At 38.1% G+C, this 27,860-nt stretch overlaps 1 protein-coding gene across 5 annotated transcripts in view; it reads right to left on the reverse strand.

Annotated features, from left to right (window-relative positions):
• GAK (cyclin G associated kinase) overlaps positions 1–27,860 on the reverse strand; it is a 140,848-nt gene that overhangs the window by 101,730 nt on the left and 11,258 nt on the right. For 4 of the 5 annotated variants that reach the window (XM_072619743.1, XM_072619746.1, XM_072619744.1 and 1 more), the window contains exons 2-8: positions 21,684–21,745; positions 19,953–20,012; positions 17,987–18,101; positions 9,786–9,928; positions 6,792–6,917; positions 3,166–3,255; positions 1,026–1,161 (exon numbers count right to left, since the gene is read on the reverse strand). In XM_072619743.1, the coding sequence (XP_072475844.1) occupies positions 1,026–1,161; positions 3,166–3,255; positions 6,792–6,917; positions 9,786–9,928; positions 17,987–18,101; positions 19,953–20,012; positions 21,684–21,745 (732 nt within the window). Of the gene's footprint in view, positions 1–1,025; positions 1,162–3,165; positions 3,256–6,791; positions 6,918–9,785; positions 9,929–17,986; positions 18,102–19,952; positions 20,013–21,683; positions 21,746–27,860 lie in introns of those variants that run through there. The other variant, XM_072619747.1, reaches the window with a different exon arrangement.

A 27,860-nucleotide genomic window follows, 5' to 3' on the forward strand; every position in this document is an offset into this window, starting at 1 on the left:
TGTAGACAATAAAACCTGTTGTTTGGTCATAAATTCCTCCATTTTCCATGAATCTGACAGATGAACTATTTCTTGCTCCTCTAATTTGTTTGTAGTATCAGCCTTTATATCTAGTTACTAGTTTCTCAGAGCAGCACAAAATGAGGAGTCATTTTTATAGTGCACATATACTCTAGACTTCATATTTACTTTGAAACACAAAATTAAAGCTTTTTCATGATGATGGTGGAGAATGAGAGGCTAAACTTTTTTTCCGTAGATCTGAAGGGGCACTTTCTTTCTCTATACTTGTTCTTCCCTCTTCCTGACTCACTTTCCTATATTCGTATGTATATTTGAGGTTTTTAAGTGGAGGATACAAGTCAAGGCTACTGCAGAAGGAAATTCTTTGTGACTGGTTCCAGGGCTAAGTTCTATGACTCTACTTATAGTCTACATTTCAGCCCAATCAGACTACTCAAATATTCAGACGGTCATTCTGCCATGTCATGAAATTGAGCATTTCTACCATACCGCCCACTCCCTCTCCAATATCCATCTACTAAAATCTTTCTCATCCTTTAAGGAATGGCTCTGATCCTAGAACCTTGAAGAGTTGGGTCCACGCTATAAAATCATTAGGGAGCAATCTGACACACCCAGGAGAGGGCTGAAATGAGCTGCTATACTAATTGTTAGGACTATTAGTCACCCCTCATAATTCTATGGATTTTCCAACTGAAGCTGGCAACAGAAAGGCTCAAATTAGCTATTCCATGCTCTCCTATAAACTTATTGCCTGATCTATGGCTATTTTCTTTACTAACTCCTTCATCCTACAACCCCTTTTGTGACAAAAGGCACAAAAAAGGCCCATGAAGCAGTGGGGTAACAAAGGCTCCCAACTCCTTGACTGTGGCTTCAGAAAACTTGTGGCTTCCAAGCGATGCCCATGAAGTCTTAACCAACCTAACTTTTGCCTTTTTTCTGGAGTCCCTCCCAACGGTTTAAAAATTATCTGTTGTAAATTCAGATTTTCAACTTACGAATGAGATCATGAAAAACTGTGTATCTTTTGTCATTTGGTGGAATTGAGTATTTTCCATTAACTATCCGAAGTTTTGCTCCATCTTCAAAAGGATGTTGCCTGAAGCACAACAGGTATAGAATACAGCCCAAGGCCTATTCAAATATTAGGGGAAAAGAAAGAAGATCACTAGTGCGCAGAAGCTAAAATACAGTCATTAAACTGGGCCTATTCATATATCAATGGAGAAAAGGAATGTGAATATTTTTCTGACTGCATATATTACTCTAGTATATGATACATCTCATCACCCATTCCTTCCTGATGACCTTTCTAGGTGGTAATCGCCTTTCAATAGAATACTTTTCTTTTGAGTTAGGGTCAAACATAACTAATTATAAACAAAACTAATGTGCCTACCAAAGTATAAGGGCAATTAGGAAAGCTGTTAATTTAACTACTTAAAAGTCTCAATCTGTACTTCTCTGACAAGAGCCCGGGAGGGTAGTGATTGTCCCTACCTTACAAAGGAAGAAATGGAAGCTTAAATGACTTGCCAATGAGAATTCTACTAATTCTAAGACTTGCCAATGCCCAAAGACCTAATGTCATGCCAGCTAAAATTCAAACCTGGGGCTCTGTGACTCTAGGCCCAGAGTCAATTTCACTATATCCTAGTGTCTCTTGGAATTGACAAATGGCAGGCAAATTACATGGGCTTCCTTCTGATGATAAAATATAGGCCTCCTCTCTATTCAAGGGTTTTTAACTTTCAGCGTTAAGGGTCAGTGAGCTTTTACACAACATCTGGACATTTTCTGAAGACTACCTTTTTTTCATAATATAGATGGAAACTTAGGAATAGAAAGATGCTGGACCATATTCTGATAACAGTTACTCTTGAAATGTAAGAATGACTTTCCTATGCTTCTGTCTTTAAGGTACATAGTTACAGTCATTTAAGCTTCCATTTCTTCCTTTGTAAGGTAGGGACAATCACTACCCTCCCAGGCTCTTGACAGAGAAGTACAGATTGAGACTTTTAAGAGTTAAATTCGCAGCTTTCCTAATTGCCCTTGTACTTTGGTAGGCACATTAGTTTTGTTTATAATTAGTTATGTTTGACCCTAACTCAAAAGAAAAGTATTTTACTGAATGGTGATTACCACCTAGAAAGGTCACCTGAAAGGAATGGGTGATGTGCTAGATTAATATATGCACTTGGATAATTTACTTTATAATGATCATGGTTCTCAAAGCTAAAAGTCATAAAATAGAGAAAGTCACTCCTACATGGTAACAGAGACTGTCATCAGAACACTGGACTGCATGTCTCTCTTCCACAAGTTTTCATACATATAAAACTGAGCATAGAGCCAAACTGACCAAGGCTTGAACTCAGTAAGAATGCATTTCAAAAAAAGCAGCTATGGAAAGAACATTTTCAGTGAAAAGCTCAGTGAGTCCTCAAGCTGGCTGAAGTCCTTGTCACAGATGTTAATTGTAGCAAAAGAATTAACCCTAACGTAAGGGATACTGACAATTTTTAAAAAATAGAACTCAAATCCAATCACACCTGTGCAAAATGATGTAGAACTCTGTCTTCATCCGGTTGACTGAAGGAATGCTATGAAATCTTCACTTTCAAATGCCTTTTTTATTATTTTTATTATTTTTCATTAAAATTCAGCATTTAAAGAGTATATATGTGTACATATACATGTATTAGTATACTATGTTACACAGAAATCAGAAATAAGGCCAAATTCCATTTCTGTTGATGGTCCTACCAATCTCCTGGAATCCAAATACTATTATTTGAACATTAGGATAATGTGCAAAACTTACAATGGCCTACAGATACTTAAGAGTCTGTCTGGTGGTGCTACCAGACACATCCCAGACCCAGCAATGTACCTAGGTCATAACCAGTTAATGATCTCCTACCAATCAGAGACAACAGATTCTAGAGATGAAAGCAGAGCAGTAGGGCTTTGGGATACAACTCCAAATCTCATCCTAATTTGTGCAGTCACAGGGACATGGGGAAACACGTAGTTGCTTTCTAACAACTCAAATGTCATGGGAACACAAACATCAAAATAATTCCAGTGCTATCTTCTAGACACCCATTCACTTGAAGGAACAGCAATTCTTACCCAGATATCCTGCTTTTCACCAATTGGAAAATTTGAGTATAAGTCTATTATTTCTGGTGTTCTGTACATCGGTGTTGTATTCCTTGTGATCTATGGACAAATTCAAACATTTCATTCTTCATAGGTAAAATTACACACAAAATAACATTGTACTTTCTAAAAAATGACCCTAACACAATGAAGGAGTTCTTAGCCTAGGGAGTTTCTAATTTTCCAATTAGCCCAGATCTTTCTTTCTTTGTGTTCAGGCTTAGAATATTATTTTTCACTATAGGATTGTCAATCTTTACAATCATTTACTTTATTTCTAAGTTTATAATAAAAATAAACCCCAAAGCAAATTACATCAACACTCAAGTACTGTTCTGTTTGAATTTGCATCTATAAACCTCAGGCCCTGACCACTGCAGTACTCAGAGGTAACTTCCACCACTCTTACCAGGAAGGTAGTACAAATATTATCATCACTTTACAAATTAAGAACCTGAGGCTTACAGAGGCACAGTATTTTGCCTAGGGTCACCAAGTTAACAGGTATCTGAGCCCAAACTTGAGCCCAGGCTCCTGCTTCCAAAACCAGCAATCTCTCTGCTATACCTCAATGCCTTTATTGGAATACAGGGCAGCTGAAAACATGCAACTACCAAACTCTCAAAGTTGGAGCAGAGAACAACTTTCTACTGACCAAATCTGGGCTTTACTTTATTAATATGGCTGAGTTCATTTAAACAAGAAATGATTTAAAAATAAACTACTGGCATGGTAATGAATGAAACCTAGAAACAAACCAAAAACCGAATTTTTGGCAATTCATTTCAAGCTCCTAAATTCACATAAATTAAAATGAACATTTACTAAATTACAGCTAACAAGTATAATAAACCTTATTAACTTTAATGTCTATCAGAATGGGAAAAGGATTCAGGTTGTTGTACACGATCTATGAAGAAAGGTTTATAGCAACGGTATTCCACTTTAAAATATGTAAGAGAATAAACTTGTTATCAAATTTTTGTTGTTGAGTCATTTCGGTCATGTTGGACTCTTGTGATCTCGTTTGGGATTTTCTTTTCCAAAGATACTGGAGTAATTTGCCATTTCCTTCTCCGGACCATTTTAAAGATGATGAAAGTGAGGCAAAAAGGATTAAGTGACTGAACCAGGTCACACAGCTAGTAAGTGCCTGAGATCACATGTGAACTCAGATCTTCCTGACTCCAGTCCCAGCACTCTATCCACTGGACAACCTAACTATCTTCAAATACTTTCAGGTATACTTGGCTTTTTGGATCATTAAGTTTTCAAAGCCTACTTCCTTATCTAAAAACACTATGGTAATAAAGCTTGAACTCCCTACCCTCCTAAGAATGTTAAATGAGATAATGCACATAAAGTACATAAAACATTAAAGAAACATCAACTTTTGTAATCTGTGACTATCCAGGCCATGTCGTATCATTGACTCAATTGTATCTGGTCTGCTGTTCAGAGTTCTAAGAAACCATTTGACTGAACAGAACAAAATGAAGTCTTCAGTAATAATGGTGGTTCTAGTAAGTAAAATCTGTTCCATACGTTAGGGTACCTAGCTCAGATCTCTCACATATTAGAACAATTCTAGATCTCAAGGAACAGAAAAACAGCCACATGTACTGCTAATCCAATTACAGGGCACATTGATAGCATCCCCCTAAAAAAATGACAAGAAACAGATTTCTCCCTCACTACCACCTGTGAGGTCCTATCTTCTTTTAATTCTAGTAAATGAAATCACATATGTAATCACAACCCAGAAAACCAATGGTTGGTTCAAAACAAATGACAGATGATTTAGAGTAGCCTGAGGCAGCTAAAGACTATGGGGCTTTGCACCTAAATTGACAAAGAGAGCTTTTATATAAACTTTTATAGATTTGCCAATTTAGGTTAAGCCTACTCCGGGTATCTATCAACATATTAGTCACAAAAAAGCGAAATGAGAAATAAGCACTGGTATTGGAAGAGTTCACGGTGGACTGTATTTGCAATGTGCAGTTGTTGCAATGATGCCAAGCCACTGATTGCTATAAGATTCTACTACTACCATAAAGAAAAACTCTCACTATGAATTCGACAGCTGAAGTGGTCACAATCAGTCAACAGGCAATTACTGAGCTCCTACTATATATGCCAGGCACCATGCCAAGTGCTTCAGATCCAAAGAAAGGCAAAAAAACAGAGGCTACCCTCAAAAAACTCACATTCTAATAGGAGAGGCAACATGCAAACAGTACGCACAAACAAGATATATACAAGATAAAATGGAGATAAACAGAGAGAAGGTATTGAGAATTATGGTATTAGCTAGTCTCAAAAATACAAGGATCCAATACAATTTTAAAGGATTTATGATGAAAAACTGTCTACATCCGGAGAAAGAACTTGCTGATAAAGTTCTTTCTGATAAAGTTCTGCTGACAAAGATAAAAAAAAACAAAGCATATTTTTTAACTTTTTAAATTTTTCTTGAGGTTGAATTTTTTTTTGTTGTGTGTTTTCTTTTACAACATGACTAATAGGGAAATATGTCTTGCATAAATGCACATGTATAACCTATATCAAATTACTTGCCCTCTTGATAGGGGAGAGAATTTAGAACTCAAAATTTTTAAGAACAAATTTTAAATTTTTACATGTAATTGGAAAAAAATAAAACAAAGCAAAAAAACTGATACAAAACTGTAGGCATGACCCAAAAAATGCACTGAGGCCACTGCCTCTCCGTAGAGGCGAGCAGCAGCCCCTTTCATCACGAGTCCCTCTGGACTCCATTGCTTTTTGGTCCTTATTCATGGACCCTCTGCCTCTCTTAATGAACCCAGAGAACAAATTAGCTTTTGTGACTTACAATACAAGGAAACCACTACATCTTTCTCAAACTGCTTTCTAGCCATACTTCCCCCATGTCTGTACTTTTGAAGTCAATTTCTCAAACCCAAGTTTAAAGCTTTACATTTATCATTATTAAATTTGATTTGATTCACTTCACTTTAATGTTCTAACCTGTCCTTTCTGGATCTTGACTCTGTCATCTAACACATTAACTATCCCTCTTAACTCTATGTCTTTCTCTATATCGCTGATAAGAATATTTAACAACAGCACAGAGCCCAGCACAGGTCCCAGGGTCAGTTTACTGGTCTTTCTCCCATACGAACATCGAAAAATTAATGACTATTTATTCAGTCAACTAGTTTCAAACTCATTTGATTTTAATAGTATGAAACATCATCTCAAATGGTTTACTAAAATCCAGGTAAACTATATTTTTGGCTTTCTGTTAGTAAAACTATCAAAACAGTGAATAAGTTTAGTCTGGCATGACCTATTCTTAATGAAGACAGGCTAGCTCTCTGTTATTAGTTTCCCTTCCCAGATATGCACAATCATAGGTTAGATTTGTTAAAACGACAGTCCTATAATTCTGTCGTCATATTTGGGTTAATTTCATATGAAATTGTTACCATCACTGTTTGGGTAGAACGTACAACTAAGACAATAAGAAAATATTAAACATAATTTTTTTACATGCAACCTTTCTTCCTCATTTGTCAGTGGACCCCTAAGATTCTATTATAGTGTCTTACCTCCTCTTCAACCATTGCTCTCTTCTGAGCAGTCCAGCTGTAGTCAGGGTAATGTGACACAGTTGTAGCACTGCCAAAATCACACAGTTTAATTGTTCCTTGGTTACTAATCAGCATATTTTCAACCTGTAAATTTTTATAAATATCTTAAGCACTTATTAAATTGGAACATGATAAATTGTAACTTAGAAAATGTAAATTAAGCTATACCAACTTTTTACAATTGTGCTATAGTGCTGACATCTTCTTTACCTCATTCCCCTCAGGGAGCCCTACTCTATATCTAGCTGCTGACTAGTAATAGCTAACATTTATAGAAAAATTTGGAAAGCCACTGACAGACAATCTGGTCTGAAGCTAAAACAGCTCTACTACCCCAAGGTGCTGTATGTGAACGACAGGGAGGCTTGGCCACACACATCAGGACTACAAACTGTGCAGCTATAGGGTGGGACATGAAACTAAACGTTGCCATGGCAGAGAAAAGAGTCAAGAGGGAAAAGAAGACAACAAGCTGGATCCCTGGAATTTTATCAAATTTCATTTCTTTCACCCAAGAGAAAACGAAAAAAAGCTTGAATAAAGATAGTCAAATGGATCTGAGTTTTTGAAAAGATAATCTAGAGCAATTCTTTATGATGACACTAAAAATTTCCCTCTCCCTAAAATATAAGTTGCTTCTTCCCCAATTTTTAGATGTACTCTTCTCCTGCCTAATTAATCGCCTCTCCTCCACAAGCATACCTCGTCAAGAAAAAATCCATTTCAGTCCTGAACTCCTGAAAATTTCATCAAAACCCCTCTCCCAGTGTGGGAGAGCAAGATGATGGCCTGAGAAAGCAAGAGCAAAAATAGTCCTTGGAGGACATCAGGAAGGAAGGAGACCCCTTTCCCCCAAATGATGGCCTCTAGGACTAAGCAAAAGGTGAATGAACCTACACTATCTGAAGGCTTAGCTATGCTGAGTAAGAACAGAGGGGAAAGAAGGGAAGATTACTTATTACTTCTTCATGCTCTATAAGGGAAGACAAAAGAAAAACTCCTTGCCAGCAAAAAAATGGGACAAAGATACAACTCCACCTACACATCCTTGGGGAAATGGCCTGGATGTAGGGGAGAAAGGGTCTTAGGTGCTCTAGAAGATAGCCATACCTGACCACTACACAAAACATTGAGATTTAAAGGAATGTGAGATATAATTCAGTACAATTCATCTAAAATCTCTCCAACATGGCTCTTCCTCAAATACTCTCACTCCATTTTAAAGAGGTTAAAAAGCTTAAGGTGATAGTCACCAAAATTATTTGGGAAATGACCATATGGTACATTTACTGCTGATCCCTTAACCAGCAGTCACATCTATCAAGAACTTTGGAGAAGTACACATAAAAATTAAACACAGAATGTAAACATACTTAATTCAGGTTCTAGCTAAAAGGTACAAATAAAACTTTCTTCAATTAGCCTCCAATACCTAAATTTAAAATCTTTTGTACCTTCTTCCTAACAAAAAATGCTATCAGGTTTAGAAACATAAAAACATTTGAGAAACTTGGTCATATTTTGTACACCCCAGACCCATTTAAAGACGAAATTTCTTTCAAAAGGCAGTATTTAGAGGACCAAGAATACAAGTCTTCATAAGGGCAAATGTCAGCCTGTTCCATACTCCTTTCACAGAATACACAGCAACATTGTCCAGTCTCCCTTGCCACCAAACAGGTTGCAGCCATCACCTGAATAGTCCTCATGAGCAAATTGTTGAAATCCTCTCCACTAAGCAGAGACCCAACAATTTGTCATTCAATTATCTAAAGGGAATGAGTATTCATTTAAAGGGACCAAAAATTAGACACATGGAGAATGGATGCTTGCTGACAAAGAGGTGAATAAGAATAAAGCATTAGCAGAAACAGCTGGAATGAGCACAAAGCAGCTCACATGCATGCCTTGGAGTTTTGAGATGATCCAGAGGACAGAAGTGCTGGTGAAGAACTGGCGGACTGTGGTTCTAAAACAGTAAAAAGCTAAAAAGAAAGTATACAAGTGCAAAAGAAGGTAAACAGAAAAGCTGGGCAAAGCTGAAGACCAGGAAATTAGCTAAAACCCCAGCAGGAAAAAGAGAGGGAGTGAAGCCTGAAGAAACAAAAGGGCCTTCTGTGGGCAGGCTTTCAGCCTATCTCCCAGTCTCAGCAGTAAATTGCCTGCTCCAACCAGGAAGGAAGTTGATGGGAAAGAATTTCAAAGAACAGCAGCTCAAAGAACAGACAGAAAACTGAAAAGCTGGCATGAATGATAATCTACTGATCAATCAGCAAGCCTCTATCCTGGGTGCTGGGAATATAAACATAAGGACTGAAAAGATCCCTCCTCCCAAGGAGCTTACAGAATATCAGGGTGAACTGAGAAGTGGGCTCAGAACCAGCCAGACAAGGGCTCAAGTTCCCCCTCTCACCCATTCTGACTACGGGACTCTGGGCAAAGCAGGTCTCTTAGCAGAGAAATAGGCAGCTCTCTTCAACTAGCAGCAGAAGAGATGGTTCTTCATCCAGGAATTCCCCTCTCCATGAAATCACGAGCACAGTCCCTAGCCCTGTGAACTATAAACGCAGGGCAGGGCCATTCAGTGCAGACACAGATAATCCTAGGCCTCTTACTACACAATCTAATTATGGAAGTTCATAAAGTATGACCCGGAGAAATCAAGAAAAGTTTATATTATATTCAAAAGAGTCAGTGAAGAATGAAGACAAGAAGTATGTCTTCGTATTTAAGAAATAGATTAAAAATGGCTAAAAACCAAATTAATTTCAGAATTGCAAAGGATAAGCTTCAGTTATCTGACAGATTTATTTCTGTGCAACCCTCCATTCCTCAATGCCTTGAAAAAGCATCACTAGAAACATTTAACCTTTTTTCAAAAATCCAGAGAGAAAGAATAATCTCCCTCGATAACAATCTTCAGCATCTCTGATTTTTAAATGCTGTATGTACCTTGAGATCCCGATGGATTATAGGGGGCTTCTGTTTATGCATATGTTGTACTGCTCTGCATGTCTGATAAAATATCTTCAAAACCGTGTCACAGGAGAGAGGGCCTTTGGATTCAACTTTCTTTAAGAATTCCACCAGTTGCCCTATTATAAAAGACAGTCAATTTAATTCACATCACTATGCAAATGGGAATCCCGTAAATTGTTAACTAGAAAATGAAGATGTCAAATATAACTTACTGCCTCCCCTTTTATTTCACAGCCCTACAAATTCTATCTAATCACTTCTAACTTCCGTATGTATTAAGGGCCCACTACACGAGCAATAACCATGCTAAGTACTGGGGGAAATACCAAGATTTAATAAGATGTGGTCCCTGCTCTCATGGAGCTCACAATCTAGTGTATGAGAGTACTATACATATCTACATATACATATATATGTGCACATGTATATATGTATATGCACACACAGACCCACATACAGACATATAAAACTAATACAAAATCATCTTTAAGTACACTAGAGTCACAAACTGTGATGTGAGACATGTGAAAAGGAAGAAACATATACCTGTATGATTCAGTGGAAGTGATATTTAAGATGACTCTTAAAGCACAGGGAGCATTTAAACAGACAAAAGGAAAAGAGCACAGAGAATCACATAAGCAAGATATGGAAGTAGTACAGCACTGGACATGTACAACGGCACAATTAACCTCTGAATTGTTTTTAAAATGGAGCTCAATGACACACTCTAGCAACAGATTGGTACCTATCTAGCTATACAATGTATCTATATAAGCTACATTGGATCCATGCCCTATAGCTAAAGTCTCCCACTTTAGGCAAGTCATACAAACTCACTAGCTTCAGATAATGTTATCAACCTGTCTATATAATAGATGCATTAGACCAATGCCCTGTAGCTAAGGGTATAACCATGGGCAAGTCACAACCTCTCAGCCTCAGCTTCCTCATCTACAAATGTGGCAGCAGAACCAGCTGATCGATCTGTACCCTTTCCAGTTCTATCCTGGGCCTGGGCTTCAATTTCAACATGGTTAAGACACAACATGCCAACTGTAAGGTTCATTAAAATAGGATTCTATCAGTGAACTAAAAAACCACCACAATCAAACTAGCAAAAAATGTTTCTTGTATCTCATAGCAGGTTTTCAGAATGTTAAAAATGATCTTCCACGAGTACTTAGGAAAGCAAAAAGTCAGTTTTGCTTCTCAAATACAACAGATCTAAGTAAATAAAAATCAAGCAACTTCTTAAATACCTGTTATATGCAAGCTTTACTAAGCTCAGCACTTTAGGAAGATTCAGTTGGTACCAGAAGTTTAGTTTAAAGGCTAGTTAAGGCAATACCACTGTGCTGTCTAGTGGACAGAGAACTATCACCAAGACCTGAAATCTGAATCCCAGCACAACAACTTCCTAGTTGTAAGGTACAATTAAGTCATTTCATTGCACTGAATCTTAAGCTACTATCTATAAAAGGAAGAAAATACTACTTACACTACTTATTTCATAGAGTTAGTGTGAGAAGCAATCAAAGTCACAGAAATGAAAGCACTCTGTAACCAAAGTGGTACTGCTCCTAGTCATGAGGTCAGCAGTATGGACAACTAGTATTCTTCAATTCTAAGAAAGCATAGCTAGGCTGACAAAAAAAATTACAGTTCTTAAAAAAAAAGGGAGGATGATCCAGAATAATGCTGATATCCCACTTCCTCTTCCCTTTCCCTTCCTTCCTTGTCTCCCACACACTCTAGGGTAATTAGCTAAATGTCTAACTTCACTTTGAGGTATGTCCCTCTCTGAATACTTTCAATGATGTGACTGGTCTTAAAAGAGCTATTTTTATGACTTTGGTTATTAGAAAGACCAGGTGGTAGGAACAGATAAGATAGTGAAGGAAACAAATCAAGGGAGGTCTTTAGTTAGTCCTTCATTCTGCCTTCTGTAGGATCAAACAATCAACAAACATTTATTAAGCACCTACTATATGCCAAAGACATAAAGACAAATATGAAATATTTCCTGCCTTGAAGGAATTTATATTATATTGAGGAAGACAGCATGTAAACATATAAGTAGACACAACATGGATAATGTAAGGTAATGAGATGGAAAGGGAGACACACTTATAGCTCAGGCCATCAGGAAAGGCCTCATGTGGGAGCAGGTATTTTTTGCCGAACTTTGAAGGAAATTAGGAATTCTAAGGCACAAAGGTAAGAAGGGAGTTCATTTCAGGCACAGAAAGAAATGGAGATGGGAGATGGAATGTCAGGTACGAGGAACACCAAAATGGCCAGGTTGGCTGAATGACAGAGTTTATGAAGGGAAGAAAAATGCAATAAGCCTACAAAAATAGCATGAAGAAAGACTGCGAAATGTCTTAAATGCCAAAGGAGATTGTATCTTAGAGATAAAAAGGAAGTTATTAGAATTTATTAAGGAGAGGAGGGACATGGTCAAAATTATACTTTAGAATATCACTCAGTCATATAGAGGATAGATTGCAGGAAGAAGGAAGGGAAGGAGGGCAGTAGAAAAAAAGTAAAGAGCATTTATATAGTGCTTACTATATGCCAAGTAGCATGCTAAATATAAGTATTATCTCATTTGACCCTCACAACAACACTGAGAGGTAGGAGCTGTTATTACCCCCATTTCACATATGAGGAAACTGAGGGGCAGTGGTTTGCCCACAATCAAGCAGTAAGTAAGTGCCAGAGCCTGGATCTGAGTTCATGATCTCCTGCCTCTCAGCCCAGCACTCTAGCCACTGCCGCAACAGCTGTCTCATACAAGAGAAAAGGGAGAAAGGAAAAACTTGAGGCGTGGAGATGAATTAGGAAGCTACCAAAATATCCCAGGCATGAAGTAATTAGGACCTGAAATAGAGTGTCCACCATTTGAATGGGGAGAAATGAATCAATTCGATTTCCAGAAAAGTACATAAACATCTCACCATGAAAATCAAGCATAGCCAAATACTTGAAGCTTCAACATACAGGTCCAGCAGAGGCAGCACAGTATAGTGGGAAGAGTAGTCACAGGACTACAGTTCTGATCCCAAATAATGATATGAGAAAGTACACAGCCCCTCCTAAGGCTCATTTTTCCCATCTACAAAACAGATATAACACTTTCACAACCAACTTCACAGCGTTGTAAGAAAGGGCATTATAAAAATGACTTGTGATTGTTAGCACCAAGGTGGAAAGAGCAGCTAGGTGACTCAGTAGATACAGCGTTGGGCCTGAAGTCAGGAATACCCTTCTTTGTGAGTTCAAAGCCATCCTCAGACACTTACTAGCTGTGTAGGCAAGCAAAAGGCAAGTCATTTAATACTATTTGCCTCAGTTTCCTCATCAATAAAAATGAGCTAGAGAAGGAAATGGCAAACCACTCCAGTTTAGCTATACCAAGAAAACTCCAAATGGGGTCACAAAGAGTTCAACACAACAGATACAACTGTGCAGCAGCAGAAAAGAACTATACACGCCCTTCACATCAGAGGATCAGATTTCAAATGTGAAATGCTTGTTCTCATTTCCATACATTCACATGCCATCAACCTCTGATGATTCAAACCCATCCTCTGATGCTTCTGTGTCATTTAACATCTCTGAACCTCAGTTTCCATATGCTTAAAATGAGGCTGGACTAGACAGCCTCCAAGATCCATTCCAAATCTAAAACCTATGATCTGTTATCTTTAATTTGTATATTAAAAAATTAACTGACAAAAATATTGTATTTTTATCAGTGTGATTTGTAATCATTCCATGACCTCACAACTGAACAAAAATGGATGTAAAGCATGTCTTTTCCTCATTCCCCAAAAGTGGACCAATTTCAAGGCTGCTACTAGTTGAGAGTTGGGTCACAGGTGAGCCAAGGATGAAGACAAATCCTGTTTCTACGTTAACTACGCTCTGTTGGGCTACAGTGACTTAACATTACATCTCTGGGCCATCCCTGACCAGTACCATTTAGATAGATATCTCAAGACAGGCACTGTTCCAGTAAACAAACCAGTGACAAAGGCTTATTCTAGTAAACCATAATGCTATAAACACCTGATGAATCAACATAACTCAACTACCCAGCTGAAGCTTTGAGTTTCATCTATAGCTTAGTGCCTGGGATCCCTTCCAAAGAGCATGGCTCATTCCAGACATGGCACTTTCGAGTTCCTGGAGCTCTGAATTCTGAACAAAGCTTAACAACATAAAATATTTTGTAAACTACTTTATAACCACATTACCAGATAATGCAGCTAAAAGAAGGCAAAAGTCCTAGTTCCATCCCTCTTCTCTCCATTCATGAAGCTTACCCCAAGTTGTTCGGGACACAAGTATAGAACCATGGCTTATTATTCTGGAGTGCTCTAATTTCTTCCTCCAACTGCCATCAATTACTCCAATAGGCTAGTAAAGAAAACCAAAGCAAATAAAGGAACAAGAATGCCAAAGATACACAAACGCTTCACTTTGCGGAAAGGTAAACAAGCATGCAAGATGACATCAAACTTAGGGATGCCTCACTGAAATGACGGAGGGATATACTTCAAATTAAAAATTATAAAAAGCCAAAAGAAAAATTTTTTTCAAAATGCTAAATAGTACAGTACTACCTGAGGCTTGGGACAAACAATTCTACGATTTGGGAATGAGGGAGGTGGTAGAGATGGATATTTCCACAGGTAACTTAGAGGAAAAACAGAAACAGAAACTCTTCTAAGCTCAAGGCATTCACAAAGGCCAACAACAGCCAAAAGAGGGCAACAAAGAACAAGAATCCAAGCTGTCTAATTAGGGCAAAGTAGTGAAAGAACTGGGTTTAGGTATCACCAGCAATTATAGGAGAACAAAGGAATAAAAGTTTTCCCCTTGGATTTATGCCAATCACAACGGCATTCAATGGAGACAGAGTCAGATACACAAAACTGGTCCTAAGTGCATGGCACAGAGCCATGGATTTATTAAGTGTTCAGTAACTGCACAACTGCTAAATGAAATAAAAAATAGCAATAACGTACATAATAGTAAGTGACACCATCTGAACAGGATTCTAGATCTAATCATGAGGAAAACGAACCAGACAGTATGGAACACACAAAGAGGGCACTTGCCATGTTCCAGACCCTGCTCCCTTTAGAATAATATGAGAATCACATGATGGCATCTGGCACATAAGCATATTTTCTAGAGAGCTATTGCAATTCAAGAGTTCGCAAACATTTTCAAGCTATGATGTTCCTCAAGCTTTCCAGATGGTGAGCACTTTCTGTACCCTATACAATCCTCTCCTAACAACTATCAAGTATCACACACACACACACACCCCAATAAAATCCTCTAATACAACTCCCACTGAAGGAAAAAGGGTAAACTGAACTGCATGAAAACCATTCTAAGAGAAAAGGGGTCAGAGCCACAGAGGCTGCATGAAAATGAATATAATCAGTCCTTTTTAAGAAGCACTGATGTAAATCATTCTAATTTTGTAGAAATTGAAAAACATAATCTCTCACCTTTTACCAAATTATACTAATTATATATGGCTTGAGAAAACTCCTGTCAAAGACCCTCCTATTAGCAAAGATAACTGATCCCAAACATACTAATAATTGTGGATTGTATTTTTCCCTGCCGTGATCAGCGTTTGAATTGTAGGTGCTCTAGCGATCTCAGTTACAACAACAATGCACTCCACTAGCTGGAGGGGATTCAGATTTGGTACTAACTAGCTGAGTGACCATAGGCAGCCCCTTCCCTTCTCAGAGTACCTAAGGGCCTTCTGAGAAAAAGAGGCATGATGAGACTTTACAAGAGGTTAAAGGAAGTGTTCACAAGAATAAAATATGATGGAAAATAAATTAGACAAAAAATTATGCAAAATATAGAGAAAGGTTTGCAATTTAAAAGGTATTTGTAAATGGAAAGAATCCCTTCTCAAAATGAATCTGAATGCCATGTTGTCATAATGACAAAAAAGCTTGGGCCAGAAGAAGAGTAGAAGAAATGCATCTCTCTCCCCCTTCTTGGTACAGGTAAAGGACTATGGATGTGGAATCCTGCATACATTGTTAATTCAGCTGCTAGTTGGTTTGGCTGAAATGCTTTTTTTTCTCTTTCTTTTTTCCTCTTTGGGATGGCTTACTGGATAGGGGAAGTGGGAGGGGATACATTTCAAAATAAAGATGACTATGAAAAAACAAAAGGAAACGATTTGAGAAAAGTCATTGATGATGCTCTACTATCACATACTGGCTGGGCATGGGAAAACATCTGTGTCCACAGTTCACATTCAAAATGTGCCCATTTGGGAATGTGAAACAATTTTCACCATGTGTAAACAAGCCCTTCCTGGGGCCTGAAACAATGTTACTCTTAGCATGCCTTTCAGTAAATGGAAAAAATCTCTAACTTCAAGCTAGGCCAACTATCTAGGCCTTCAATAACGTTGTAGGGGAATTCCTCCTCAAGTAGAAGTTGGGTTAGATGGTGTTTAAAGTCTCTTCTAAGTATAAAATTCTGTGAACTCTCTATTAAGAGGATTAATCATGAATTCTTCACAATTGAAAACTGTTCACTTTCTGTTCTTATATAAAATGTAAGAACTTATTGATCTTTATATAACTCTTTTTATAATTATTTCAAATTTTGATTTTTCCCCCACTACTAACATGCATTCTGTGTCCTTATCATTAGCTGAGAATAACAATAATGGAATAAATTATAACAGCCTGCTTCTCATATAGACCTACCTTTTTTTTCTTTTTCAGAACACTTAAAGATAAAATAAAAATTATATGATAATTCTATAAAATATTTTATAAACTGATGACTTGTGTTTTTGAAAATTAAGAAATGATACAAGGATATATACCAGGGTTAGAATCGAAGAAGAACTCTTTCACATATATTTTCATTTCTTCCAGATATTCTGGAAAATTAAACTTCAAATCATATAAGGCTTTTTTTAGTGCAAAGCATTCTCAGCAGGATCTCTTGCACAAAGTAGGTGCTTAAAAAACTATTCATTAAAATGAATCAGAATCAGGGATAAAATGGGCACAAAAAATGCTTTCCAAAGAATGTTTTTTAAAATGGAGTGGGACAAGAAGAGAAGAGGAGGCATGTGGTTGAAAGGAGAGCCAGAATATATACCGCTGGCTACTCCCATTCTCTTTCTTGGAGCTCCTTCCAGAGGCCCTCAAAAGCTATGATCCTATGACCTAGCCACTGAATTTAGTCATTAGTGTTTGGGAAAGATTTCTGAGGGATCTGTGAAAGAAAAAGATGAAAGCAAAGATGAAGACAAAGATGGGAGAAGGAAGGAAAAGTTTGATCAAAGAAAGTTCTAGTCCCTCCTGGGCTTCCCACTTTCCCTCTACTACCACCCCCCAACCCCACCCCCAAACACATATACTTTTGTCCATATTTAAGTCTGCCAGCAAGATAATGTGACCAAACTGTCATACAAATCATTACTTCATAAACCCTCACAACTTTGCCCCCCCCCCCACCCTGATCAGTCACATTCCTCAGGGATAAATCATCAAACATTGCCCTTCAGGATTCCAGGATAGCGTTAATGGCTCCACCAGTCCCTGACTTATCACCTGTTTGCTTTACCTCTGCAGTGCAGCCCATGAGCTCCCTAAGGTCAGGCACAATACTTTAACGTAATACCTCATAATTCTCTAGGCTTTATGGGTCACATATCTCATCCTCTACAACCTCACAGCACCAAATGAACAATACTGCCTAGGCACACAAAAGATGCTCAAGAAACATTTGATTAAATGTTTAAATCATTATTTGTGGAAACAGTTCACAAAAAACAAACAATGAACAGTGAGAGGCCAAGAGAAGAGAACCCCAGCAAGAAGAAAGAGTTGGCAGGGTAGATTCTCTTATTAACCAAGAAGCAAATACACTAACTCTGGAAAGAGTCATGTTTCTATTCACTCTTTGTAAGAACTTCACACCAACAAAGAGTATCCCTTCTGGCAGACAGTGGGAGTCTAGCTTCAAACAAACCCTGCCTTTTCATACTTCAGCATTTTGTGAGAGGAGCCTGTGGGCACTGAAAATGCCCACATGTATCTTACAACTGCATAAAAAAAAGAAATCACAAACACAGACAACCTAAAGGAAAATCATACCTCTGCAGAGTTCGGTGAGCAGAAGAAACTCAGCTTGTCCAGTATCTGATTCTTCTTTTCCTATTGACGCAGCAGAGCAGAACTGGACAATGTTAGGATGTCCAGAAAGTTTTTTCTGAAGTCAATTTGTTAAAGAGGAAATATATAGACATCTCTACAAATCTGTAGCCACAGTCCAAATAAAGTTTTTAAACAGAAAATATACTTCAATACAAATGTGCCCATGAGTGCTATGACTTTATCATTTTAACAAAGAGAAAAGTGAGGAAAAGGAAGCAGAAAGTGAAGAACCAAGACATAGAAGGGTTAAAGTAAAAAGAGAAAGGAAAAAAATGAGTACTAACACATCTGTGCTCATCAATTTAAACTATATTAATATTTTCTTAACTATAGTTGGGGCTAAAATAGCCACAAGATGCAAGTAGGCAGTGTAGCAGACCCCAAAGTGTAGATGAGGATACCAACCAGGAAGAAATGAGGCAGCTTATAATGCAGTCCACACACAACTGTTTAATCCAAAGCCAAAACTTAATATGTAAAACTATGCATAGCTCAGATCAAATGCCTTATCCATAAAGTCTTCCCTTTGTCCAAGTAAATAGCCATCTCTCCCACCTTTGGGCCTCACATCACATTGCTTATTAGATATAGTGATTAACTAAGACTGTTCCTGATTCCCCTAAACATCTCTAAGTTCCATGAGAGCAGGGTCTGTGTCTTATCTAAATTTTATGCCTCTTTCAGAGCCCTGGGTAAAGAGTGATCTACACAAAGTAGGTGCTTCACTAATATTTGCTTAGAGAATGAGTCAGACATCAGGGACAAGCCAACCGAAGCTGGGTGTTAAGACATGTCCAAGAGGTCCATTTTTTCAAATGAATATTTATTAGGCAACATAGAATCATAGGATCATAGATTCAGAGCCACTGGGAATCCTGAGTGATCTCATCCAACTCTTTCATTTTACACAAGAGAAGATAAGCAAGTGATAGAGAAAGGACAGGAACTCAGTTCCTCTGATTCCTACTTCAAGGCTTTTTCCAGTATACTACACACTTTTCCACCTACTATTGCGTGCAAGGCCCTGTGCTCAGCACTAGGGATAAGAAGACAAAAAGGAAATAATGCCTGATCTAGTCAGGTAAGACATCATGGAAAAGAAGAGAGCTTTCAGCACTGCTTCGGAGGAAAGAGCAATAACTATTTTTAGCAAAGAAGGAAATCCACAAAAGATGCAGACAATCTAGGCAATGGTAAGCAAGCATGTCAGGCCAAACAGTACACAACAAAACAAAGAAACTCTGAAGGAGAGATGTGAGGGGCATATACGGTTTGCTGGGCAGAGCTGCCCCTAACTTCACTCTCTACCCGAAGACAGTATTCTGTCAAAAGCCACCTAGACAGTCACCTCATACAGCCTCACACAATGCTAATCTGGAGCAATGCTTCTTCAAGAGAAAGCAACAAAGACTTTGGTATTCTCTGATCTCTGAGAGAGCATCAAGTCAGGGGCACTCAGGGATTATTAGTACCTAATCCTGAGGAGGAAGAAGAGAAGACAAGACACTTACAACCCTGGTTTTAGTTGGTAATTATTAATCTTTATAATATCCAAAAAAGGTATCAAGAGGACAGCAAGAGCATGACAGCTGCCTAGTAATATATACATTAGTACGATAAAATATATATATGTGTGTGTATATATATACCTGTGTATTTTTATTGAGAAAAAGACTATTTATAATGCTGCAACCCATGTTGAATTGAAGCTGGGTTTCAATATAAGAAAGAGAAATCCTCTTTTTCTATGGAACTACAGTCTACAGGTCAAGTAAGGTCAAGTTGAAAGTGAGCTGCCCAATGAAATGTAGGCCTGGTCTGGTCTACAACTCATCATCTAACTCAAGCTTTATGACCATTAAAATGGAAAGTGATTTTACATTTTAAGTCTTCAGAAAAAGGATACCATAAAACAAACTTCTTGAATGATTGCTTTGTTCTTTTCCTCTTCATTGGACAGCAGCCTCTGTTATCACAAAATAATACAAAAAGAAAGAGTAGATTAAAAATGAAAATTTCTTCTTTGAAGGTAGCATGTTTAACTTGTAAGTACAAATATGCAAATATTTTATGAAGGTATAAACACAATTTACCTTAAGACTTATTCAACTCTCTTTAGAGTATATACCTTTGATTCGAATTAGACACAAACAGATATTTGAAAACAAACATTTACTGATTATAGGAAACAAGGAAAGCAGAAGACTAAGGGATGGTGGGGCAGGAAGGGAAGTGAGGGACAAAGAGGAACCTCTTTAAGTATTAATTAGGATGCTACAAAGGGGGTCAAGGCACATTTATATTTGTTGTTGTTCAGTTTTGGGGGTTTTTTTCCATTGTGTCCAACTCTTCACAACCGCATTTGGGGTTTTCTTAGTAGAGATAATAGAATAATTTGTCATTTCCTTCTCCAGCTCATTTTACAGGTGAGGAAACTAAGGCAAACAGAGTTAAATGACTTGCGCAGGGTAATACAACTAGAAGTTTAAGGCCAGATTTGAACTCACAAAGAGGAGTCTTCCTGACATCACTTAACCCTGTTTGCCTCAGTTTCCTCACCTGCAAAAGCAGCTGGAAAAGGAAACAACAAACCTCTCCAGAACACCCCAAACACCCAAAACACCCCAAAGGGGATCAAGAAAACTCAAATATGACTAAATAATAATAACATTTAAATTGCAGATGACCAAACAAAATTGACAAAATGAGGTAGTTCCCTTATCCAGTTACTCTTAAAATAAACAGATCTCCAGCAAGGAGGAAGCTTCTCCCAAAGTAGAAAGTGCTTAGGTAGTATATAGCATATCAAAAAAACCCTAAGGCTAAAGCTAGGAGTCTCTTAGAAATCAAATGGGCCAGTTCTTTCTTCTTACAGTTGGAGAAACGACAGCTCAGGGTGGGAACAAGTGATTTGTCCCAAATCACAAAACTAGTTGAGCTTCCCACCTTCTAGGCACAGACTTTTTCTTTTGAGACTTTTTAGAAGAACAAGAATCTGTTAGTGAGGAATTACAAATTTCCTTTTAGTGTCAAATTAAAACCAAAGAAGGGAAAGAACACGAAGGCTGGTTCCAATGACCACTGAATAAGCTGGCCAAAGACCTTTCCCGAATGCCATGACACACCTGCCCCAAGTATATTTTTTTTTTTATTTTGTAATGTTTAACAATCACTGCCATACAATTGTGATTTTATCCCCCCCACCTACCCCCCGCTCCCCCCCTCCCTCCCCACGACTGCATACAATTCTGTATAGATTCTACATATACTTTCCTATTGAGTATATTTTCACTATAGTCATGCTATGTAGTCAGACTAAGATAAATGAAAGAAATCGTATAACAAATCAGAACATGATACACAAACACATACACATACACAAACATGATCCCCAAGTATATTTTTAAAGTAATTAGCTTTCAGACTCCACTCCAAGGCAATGCTGGCAGCCACAAAAAAGGAAGAAGAAATTCAAGTGTTGGACACATCAGGAAGAAGAGAAATAAGAAATAAGAAATATCAGATATTTTCTTATCTCCAATTTGAGACTTCTTTCATTTAGAGAAATGCTTGCAAATATTCCAAATATTCCAAAATAGCTCTCAATTCAATGTTTAATTTTCCAAATAACTGTTACCTTTAAAGCATAATCTCTGCCACTTCCAAGATCTTGAGCTTCATATACAAAAGCAAACCCACCTGAAAAATTAACAGAAGTGAAGTTAGATCTATGTATTCAAGTTACTCAGTAAAGTTTCACTGCCTAAAGTGTCAATAAAGACTGAACTTTTATTCAGCCACAGCTCTGCAACTTATGGATGAACCTGGTAACAAAATGAAACTAAACTAGCAGCAAGGGAAACCACCAACACACTGCAGTTTAATGAAGTATTTCAGGTGCCTGCCACACAGGAAATTTAAAGAAAACCATTTTGTAGAAGCTGCTAGGACCATATTTGTAGTTTATAAATACATATAACGGATGAGAGATAGGACTGTGCATATATATACATATATATACACACACACACATACATACACATACATATAGATATATGTATATACATATATACATATATACACGTATATGTATATATACACATATATATGATATTCATTACCCTCTAGCCAGACTGCAGAGTGGAGCTATGTCCTCCAAACTCTCCTAAGATCACCCCAACTGATCATGTCTATCACCTGTTTGGACAGAGCTGTTTGCATGTTGTCTTCCCTATTAGACCAGGAACTCCTCGAAAGCAATGACTATGGCTTTTTGCCTATCTCTATACTCAGCATTTAGGAAAGCACCTGGCACATACCCCGCACTTAATAAATGCGACCTGACTGACACTGAAACCAGGAGTTTGGGAAGAGATATAGCTAAAGTCCCACCCTGAAAAAAGAAGAATTAAAATATAGTAAAAATCTGCAAATTTGGCTCCACCAAGCTCCTTTCTCTTCCTGAATAAAACCACTGACTGATATCAGAATGTACTATACAGATGCAAAGGTTGCTACAAATCATTTGTGAACATCTGCTTTACTACTTTCCCAAAATTCTCACTTTGCAACGAAATTCTATCAAAATTTCTTTTTATAGCTTATAAAATGTTTCCAGTCAAACTGACATTTAATAAGAATTTGTTGATTGGCTCAAAAGCCATTTTAGACCTGCTGTTAAGCAAAGGCAGTCTTTATTGAGAGTGGATCATCAAGTACATCCCCATCATCCAACTTTCCAGAAGCAAAGTTTAATCCTTTCATTTATCCCTAAGTGATTCCCTATTCTAAACCTTCTCCCCTCCACTCAGGTCTCTTTCTCCTGGCCCTTCCGTAGCTTCTCCAGTGGGTACCTCAGCTCAGGAAGCCATTCCTGCTGTGCCAACTTCCTTGTGTTACCTAATTTGTGTCTAATGATACTTATTCACTTTACTTTCATGCTGTTTTTATGTACATATTTCTTGTCTGCCCCATTAGAACATAAAGCCCTTGTAAGTACACATTGTTTCATTCTTTGTACACAAGTACACTGCATGCCACAATGCCAAGCACGTAAGTGCTTAATAAATGTTTGCTGACTGATTAAACCAAGGTGGCAGTTATGTGAGTAGAGAGAAGGGATTGGATGTAAGAGATATTGTGGCAGCAGAAATGGCAAGATCTGACAACTGACTAGATGTGTGGAAAAGGAGGAAGAAGAACGAGAATTACATGATGATAGCAAAATTACAAACCAGGAGACCGGAAGGATGGTGACACTTTAAACAAAATCAGAGGAAGTCTGTAAGAAGAAAGGGTTTGGAGGAAAGACACTAAGTTCAGTTTTGTTACATGGCGAGTTTGAGATGTCTCTGGAAGATGCAGTTTGAAATGTCCAATAGATACCTGGTGATATGAGACTGAAGCTCAAAGGAGAGTCATTAGCTGGCTATATAAACCTGGGACTCATCTGCACAGAAGAGGCTGCTGAACCTGTGGAAGCAGAAGAGTAAGACAGAGAGACAGAAAGTCAACACTACCTAGAACAGAACCTGGGGCAACATCCACAGGTAGTGAGGCAGGACTTGTATAAGGAAGCAAAGGAGCCAAGGAAAGGGCTACAAGGAGAACCAGGAGAGAAAAAGGGGTCCCAGAAGGGAGAATGAGCAACAATGTTAAATGTAGCAAACTGGTGGAGCAGGATAAGGACTAAGAAAAGATCATCTGTTTGAGCAGTAAGAATGCAACAGTAATTTATGAGAGACAAGTAGGTCAGAGTTTAGGAGGATACAGGCTAGTAAAGGTTTAATAGGCTGTAGCAGCCTTGAACTTGTCTGAAGGCAGTAAAGACAGAACCAGTGGAGAGGGAGAAGTTAAATATTAGAGAAACACAGGAGATCATTGAGGCTATAATCTTCTAAAGAAGATGGTAGAAAGAAGAGAAAGGCTATCCTTTTGTCTGAGCCTGGGGAAAGGGCAAAAAGAGTGGAGGATAAGGTCAAGGGTTTTTTTTGTTTTTGTTTTCTGAGATAAAGAGAACTGGAGATGAGGAAGTTAACTTCAAATAGCCTCAATTTTCCCAGCAAAGGAAGAGGCAAGGTCCTCAGCTGGAGAAGGAGCAGGTGGGTGATGGTATAAGAGGCTTGAAAAAAGAGCTTCTGTGGGAAATGAGATAGGGAATCAATTAAAACAGAATAACAGAACTGCTGCAGTGAAGGCCCAGTTGAGGTTGAACAGTATGATTCTGTAATGTATCCAGTAAGAGTGATCATGACATGTCCTCCAGCTGTGTTCTGGTCTAGATTTGTTTTTGACAATGACCTCCTGATCAGTGCCCCTGTTTCAGTTCCCTTACCACTCCAGTCCGTCATATTCACTGCTCCCAAAGTGATTTTCCATAAGCAAAGATCTGACCATGTCTGTCCTCTACTCAATAAACTCCAGAGCCTCGCTAGGATAAAATGTAAACCCTGTTTAGCTTTGAAAGACTTTCCCGCGGGGATAAAGGCCTCGTTTCTAGAATATATAGAGAACTGACTCAAATGTATAATCATACAAGTCATTCCCCAATTGATAAATGGTCAAAGGATATGAACAGGCAATTTTCGGAAGAAGAAATTAAAGATATCTATAATCATATGAAAAAATGCTCTAAATCACTTTTGATTAGAGAAATGCAAATCAAAACAACTCTGAGGTACCACATCACACCTATAAGATTGGCAAACATGACAGAACAAGAAAATGATAAATGCTGGAGAGGATGTGGGAGAGTTGAAACACTAATTCATTGCTGGTGGAGCTGCGAGCGCATCCAACCATTCTGGAGAGCAATTTGGAACTATGCCCAAAGGGCTACAAAAATGTGCATACCCTTTGACCCAGCAATATCGCTACTAGGACTGTATCCCCAAGAGATCATAAAAATGGGAAAGCGTCCCACATGTACAAAAATATTTATAGCAGCACTCTTTGTGGTTGCCAAAAACTGGAAGTCAATGGGGATGTCCATCAATTGGGGAATGGCTGAATAAATTATGGTATATGAATGTAATGGAGTACTATTGTGCCATAAGAAATGATGAACAAGAAGACTTCAGAGAGGCCTGGAAGGACTTATATGACCTGATGCTGAGTGAAAGGAGCAGAACCAGGAGAACTTTGTGCACAGCAACGACCACAGTGTGCGAGAGTTTTTTTTGGTAGACTTGGAATTTCGCAGTAACTCAAAAACTTCTTAAAAAAAAAAAAAAATCCCACTGGTGGTTCTCTAAGGCAAAATGCCTGCCACACTCAGAGAAAGAAATATGGAAGTCACTCACATATTGTAGCAGATCATGTTTGTGTATGTGTATGTGTTTGTGTATCATGTTTTGATTTGTTATATGATTTCTTTCATCTATCTTAGTCTGACTACATAGCATGATTATAGTGAAAATATACTCAATAGGAAAGTATATGTAGAACCTATACAGAATTGTATGCAGTCGTGGGGAGGGAGGGGGGTAGTGGGGGGTAGGTGTGGGGGGGATAAAATCTCAATTGTATGGCAGTGAGTGTTAAACATTAAAAAAAAAAAAAAAAAAGAAAGAAAGACTTTCCCGGCCCTGGCCGTGATCTGTCTTCCCAGCCTCCCTGCACTGGCCTTCTCTCTGCCCCTCCAAAGGACACTCCATCAGCCATCCCCTTGCATTTGCAATACTCCTCTCGCCTGCATGGGATGCACTTTTCCCTCACTCTTTCCTTACACAGCCCCTCTCCTTCACCATTTGATACATGAAGCCTTTCTTCCTCCCCCAATTACCAGCATGTTCCTTCCCAAACTACCTCACATTTAAATAATTTGTATTTCTTTGTATTTTCCCCTCATTATATATATTCTGGTACATGTACTATATCTATCTCCCACCACCTCCCGCTGAAATATAAGCTTTCTGAGAGGAGGAGTGTTTTCATTTTTTTAATTTTCATCCCCTGGGTCTAGCACAGCACACAATAAGGAATTAATAAATACTTACTGACTGAATAAACAAAAATGCAGACCGGTTTTAGATACACAGATAACAGAATTTGAAATCTAGAATTTTAAAACCAGGATTCTAAAATAAAATATTCAAAAAACAAATGGGATGTAGCATAAGTATTGGTTCTAAAATACAAAGGATTACGGGTTACTCAAACTTTCTGGGTATCAGTTACATAAAAATTAATAATAGGAGGTTTTCAACATCCCATCTGGGAGGATGTCACCAAATAACAGAATTTCAGAGCTGGAAAGGAACTCAGCAATCATTTACTCCAACCTGTACACCAAAAAACACTACAACATATCCAGCAAGTAATTTACTCAATACTTTCTGGAAGAACCACAATGGGGGAGAACTCACTACTGCAGAAGAGAGTGCTTTGGGACAGCTTCTTTCTAGGTTGTCTTTCTTGACATCAAGCCTACATCTGCCTGTCTGCACCTTTCATCTGCTCCTGCTCCTGGTTCTGCTCTAGGGCCTCATAGGACATGTCTCCATCCCTCTTATATATGAGAGAGCTTTAAACACTGATCATTTCCCTTTCCCCTTTAGTCTTCTATTCTCAAAGCTAAACATCCCCAGTTTCTTCAGCTCATTCTTAGAAGGCTCTTCACCATTTTGATTGTCTTCTACGTGCTCTCCAATTTATCAATGTCCTTCTTACATTGTGGTATCCAAAAGTTAACACAGTATTTCTGATGTGCTCTGACCAGGGTAGACTACTGAGAAACTATGAGCTCCTTACACCTGGAAGTTATCCTTCTCAATGCTACCCAAGTTGCCAATAACTGACTTTATGGCTGTCACATGACACTACTGACTCATATGGAAACTGCTGCCCACTAAAACTCCAAGATCTTTTTCAAACATTCTGCTAACCACAGCTCCCAAACTCTTATCTGCTTAGTCAATTTTTTAAACTCAAGTATGACTTAATTCCTATTAATTGCTTCCTGTTAAATTTAGCTCACTGTGCTAGCCTGACAAGACCTTTCTGAATCATTATGTTGTCATCCAGCACACATTAGCAATCCCTCCCCGCTTCATGTCATCAGCAAATATGATTAGGGCACCACTTATGCCTTTTCCAAATCATTTATAAAAATGATAAAATAGTAAAGAACTAAGAACTGATCCCTGGAGCCTGCACAAGAGACCTCCTCCCAAGATGATGCTAACATATTAATGAGTGCTCTGAGTTCATTCAACTATCTTTCAATCTATTTAACTTTATTATTATGTAGACCATACTTCTCCACTGCTCAAAAACAGCATTAAAAAAAAAAACTCTGAAAAATACTTTGCTAAAATAAAGGTAAATTTCATCTATAGCTTTCTTTCAACCTGACATTTGTGGAAAAGGGAAATAAAGCTAGCTAGCATAACTGGTTCTTGCTCAAACAATGGTGGTTCTTTGTGATCACCATTTCCTTTTCCAGATGTTGACTAACAATCTCTTTATTAAGAAATTCTAGAATCTTACCAGGAATCAAAACCTAGTTCACTGGTCTGTAATCTGCAGATTCTATCCACTTCCTTTCTTTGGAAATCAGAATATTGGCCTTTCTCCAGTTTCATGGCATTTCTCCTGTTCTCCATGGTCTTTCAGATATCACCCACAAAGAATAGCTTAGCAATCACATCTGCCAGTTGTCGGCCCAAGTGATTAATTACGTTAGTCATTTTTTCTTTCTTTTCTCATCCAAAGGTCATTTTTACTACACTGATTCCAACTCAGTTTCAGTCAGAAAATTCTTCCTCCTCTGGCGCAAAGAGATTCCAAGAGATTCCCCATCCTGGATTTAGAG

Source organism: Notamacropus eugenii, chromosome 6 (assembly GCF_028372415.1).
Source record: "Notamacropus eugenii isolate mMacEug1 chromosome 6, mMacEug1.pri_v2, whole genome shotgun sequence".
Lineage (NCBI taxonomy): Eukaryota > Metazoa > Chordata > Mammalia > Diprotodontia > Macropodidae > Notamacropus > Notamacropus eugenii.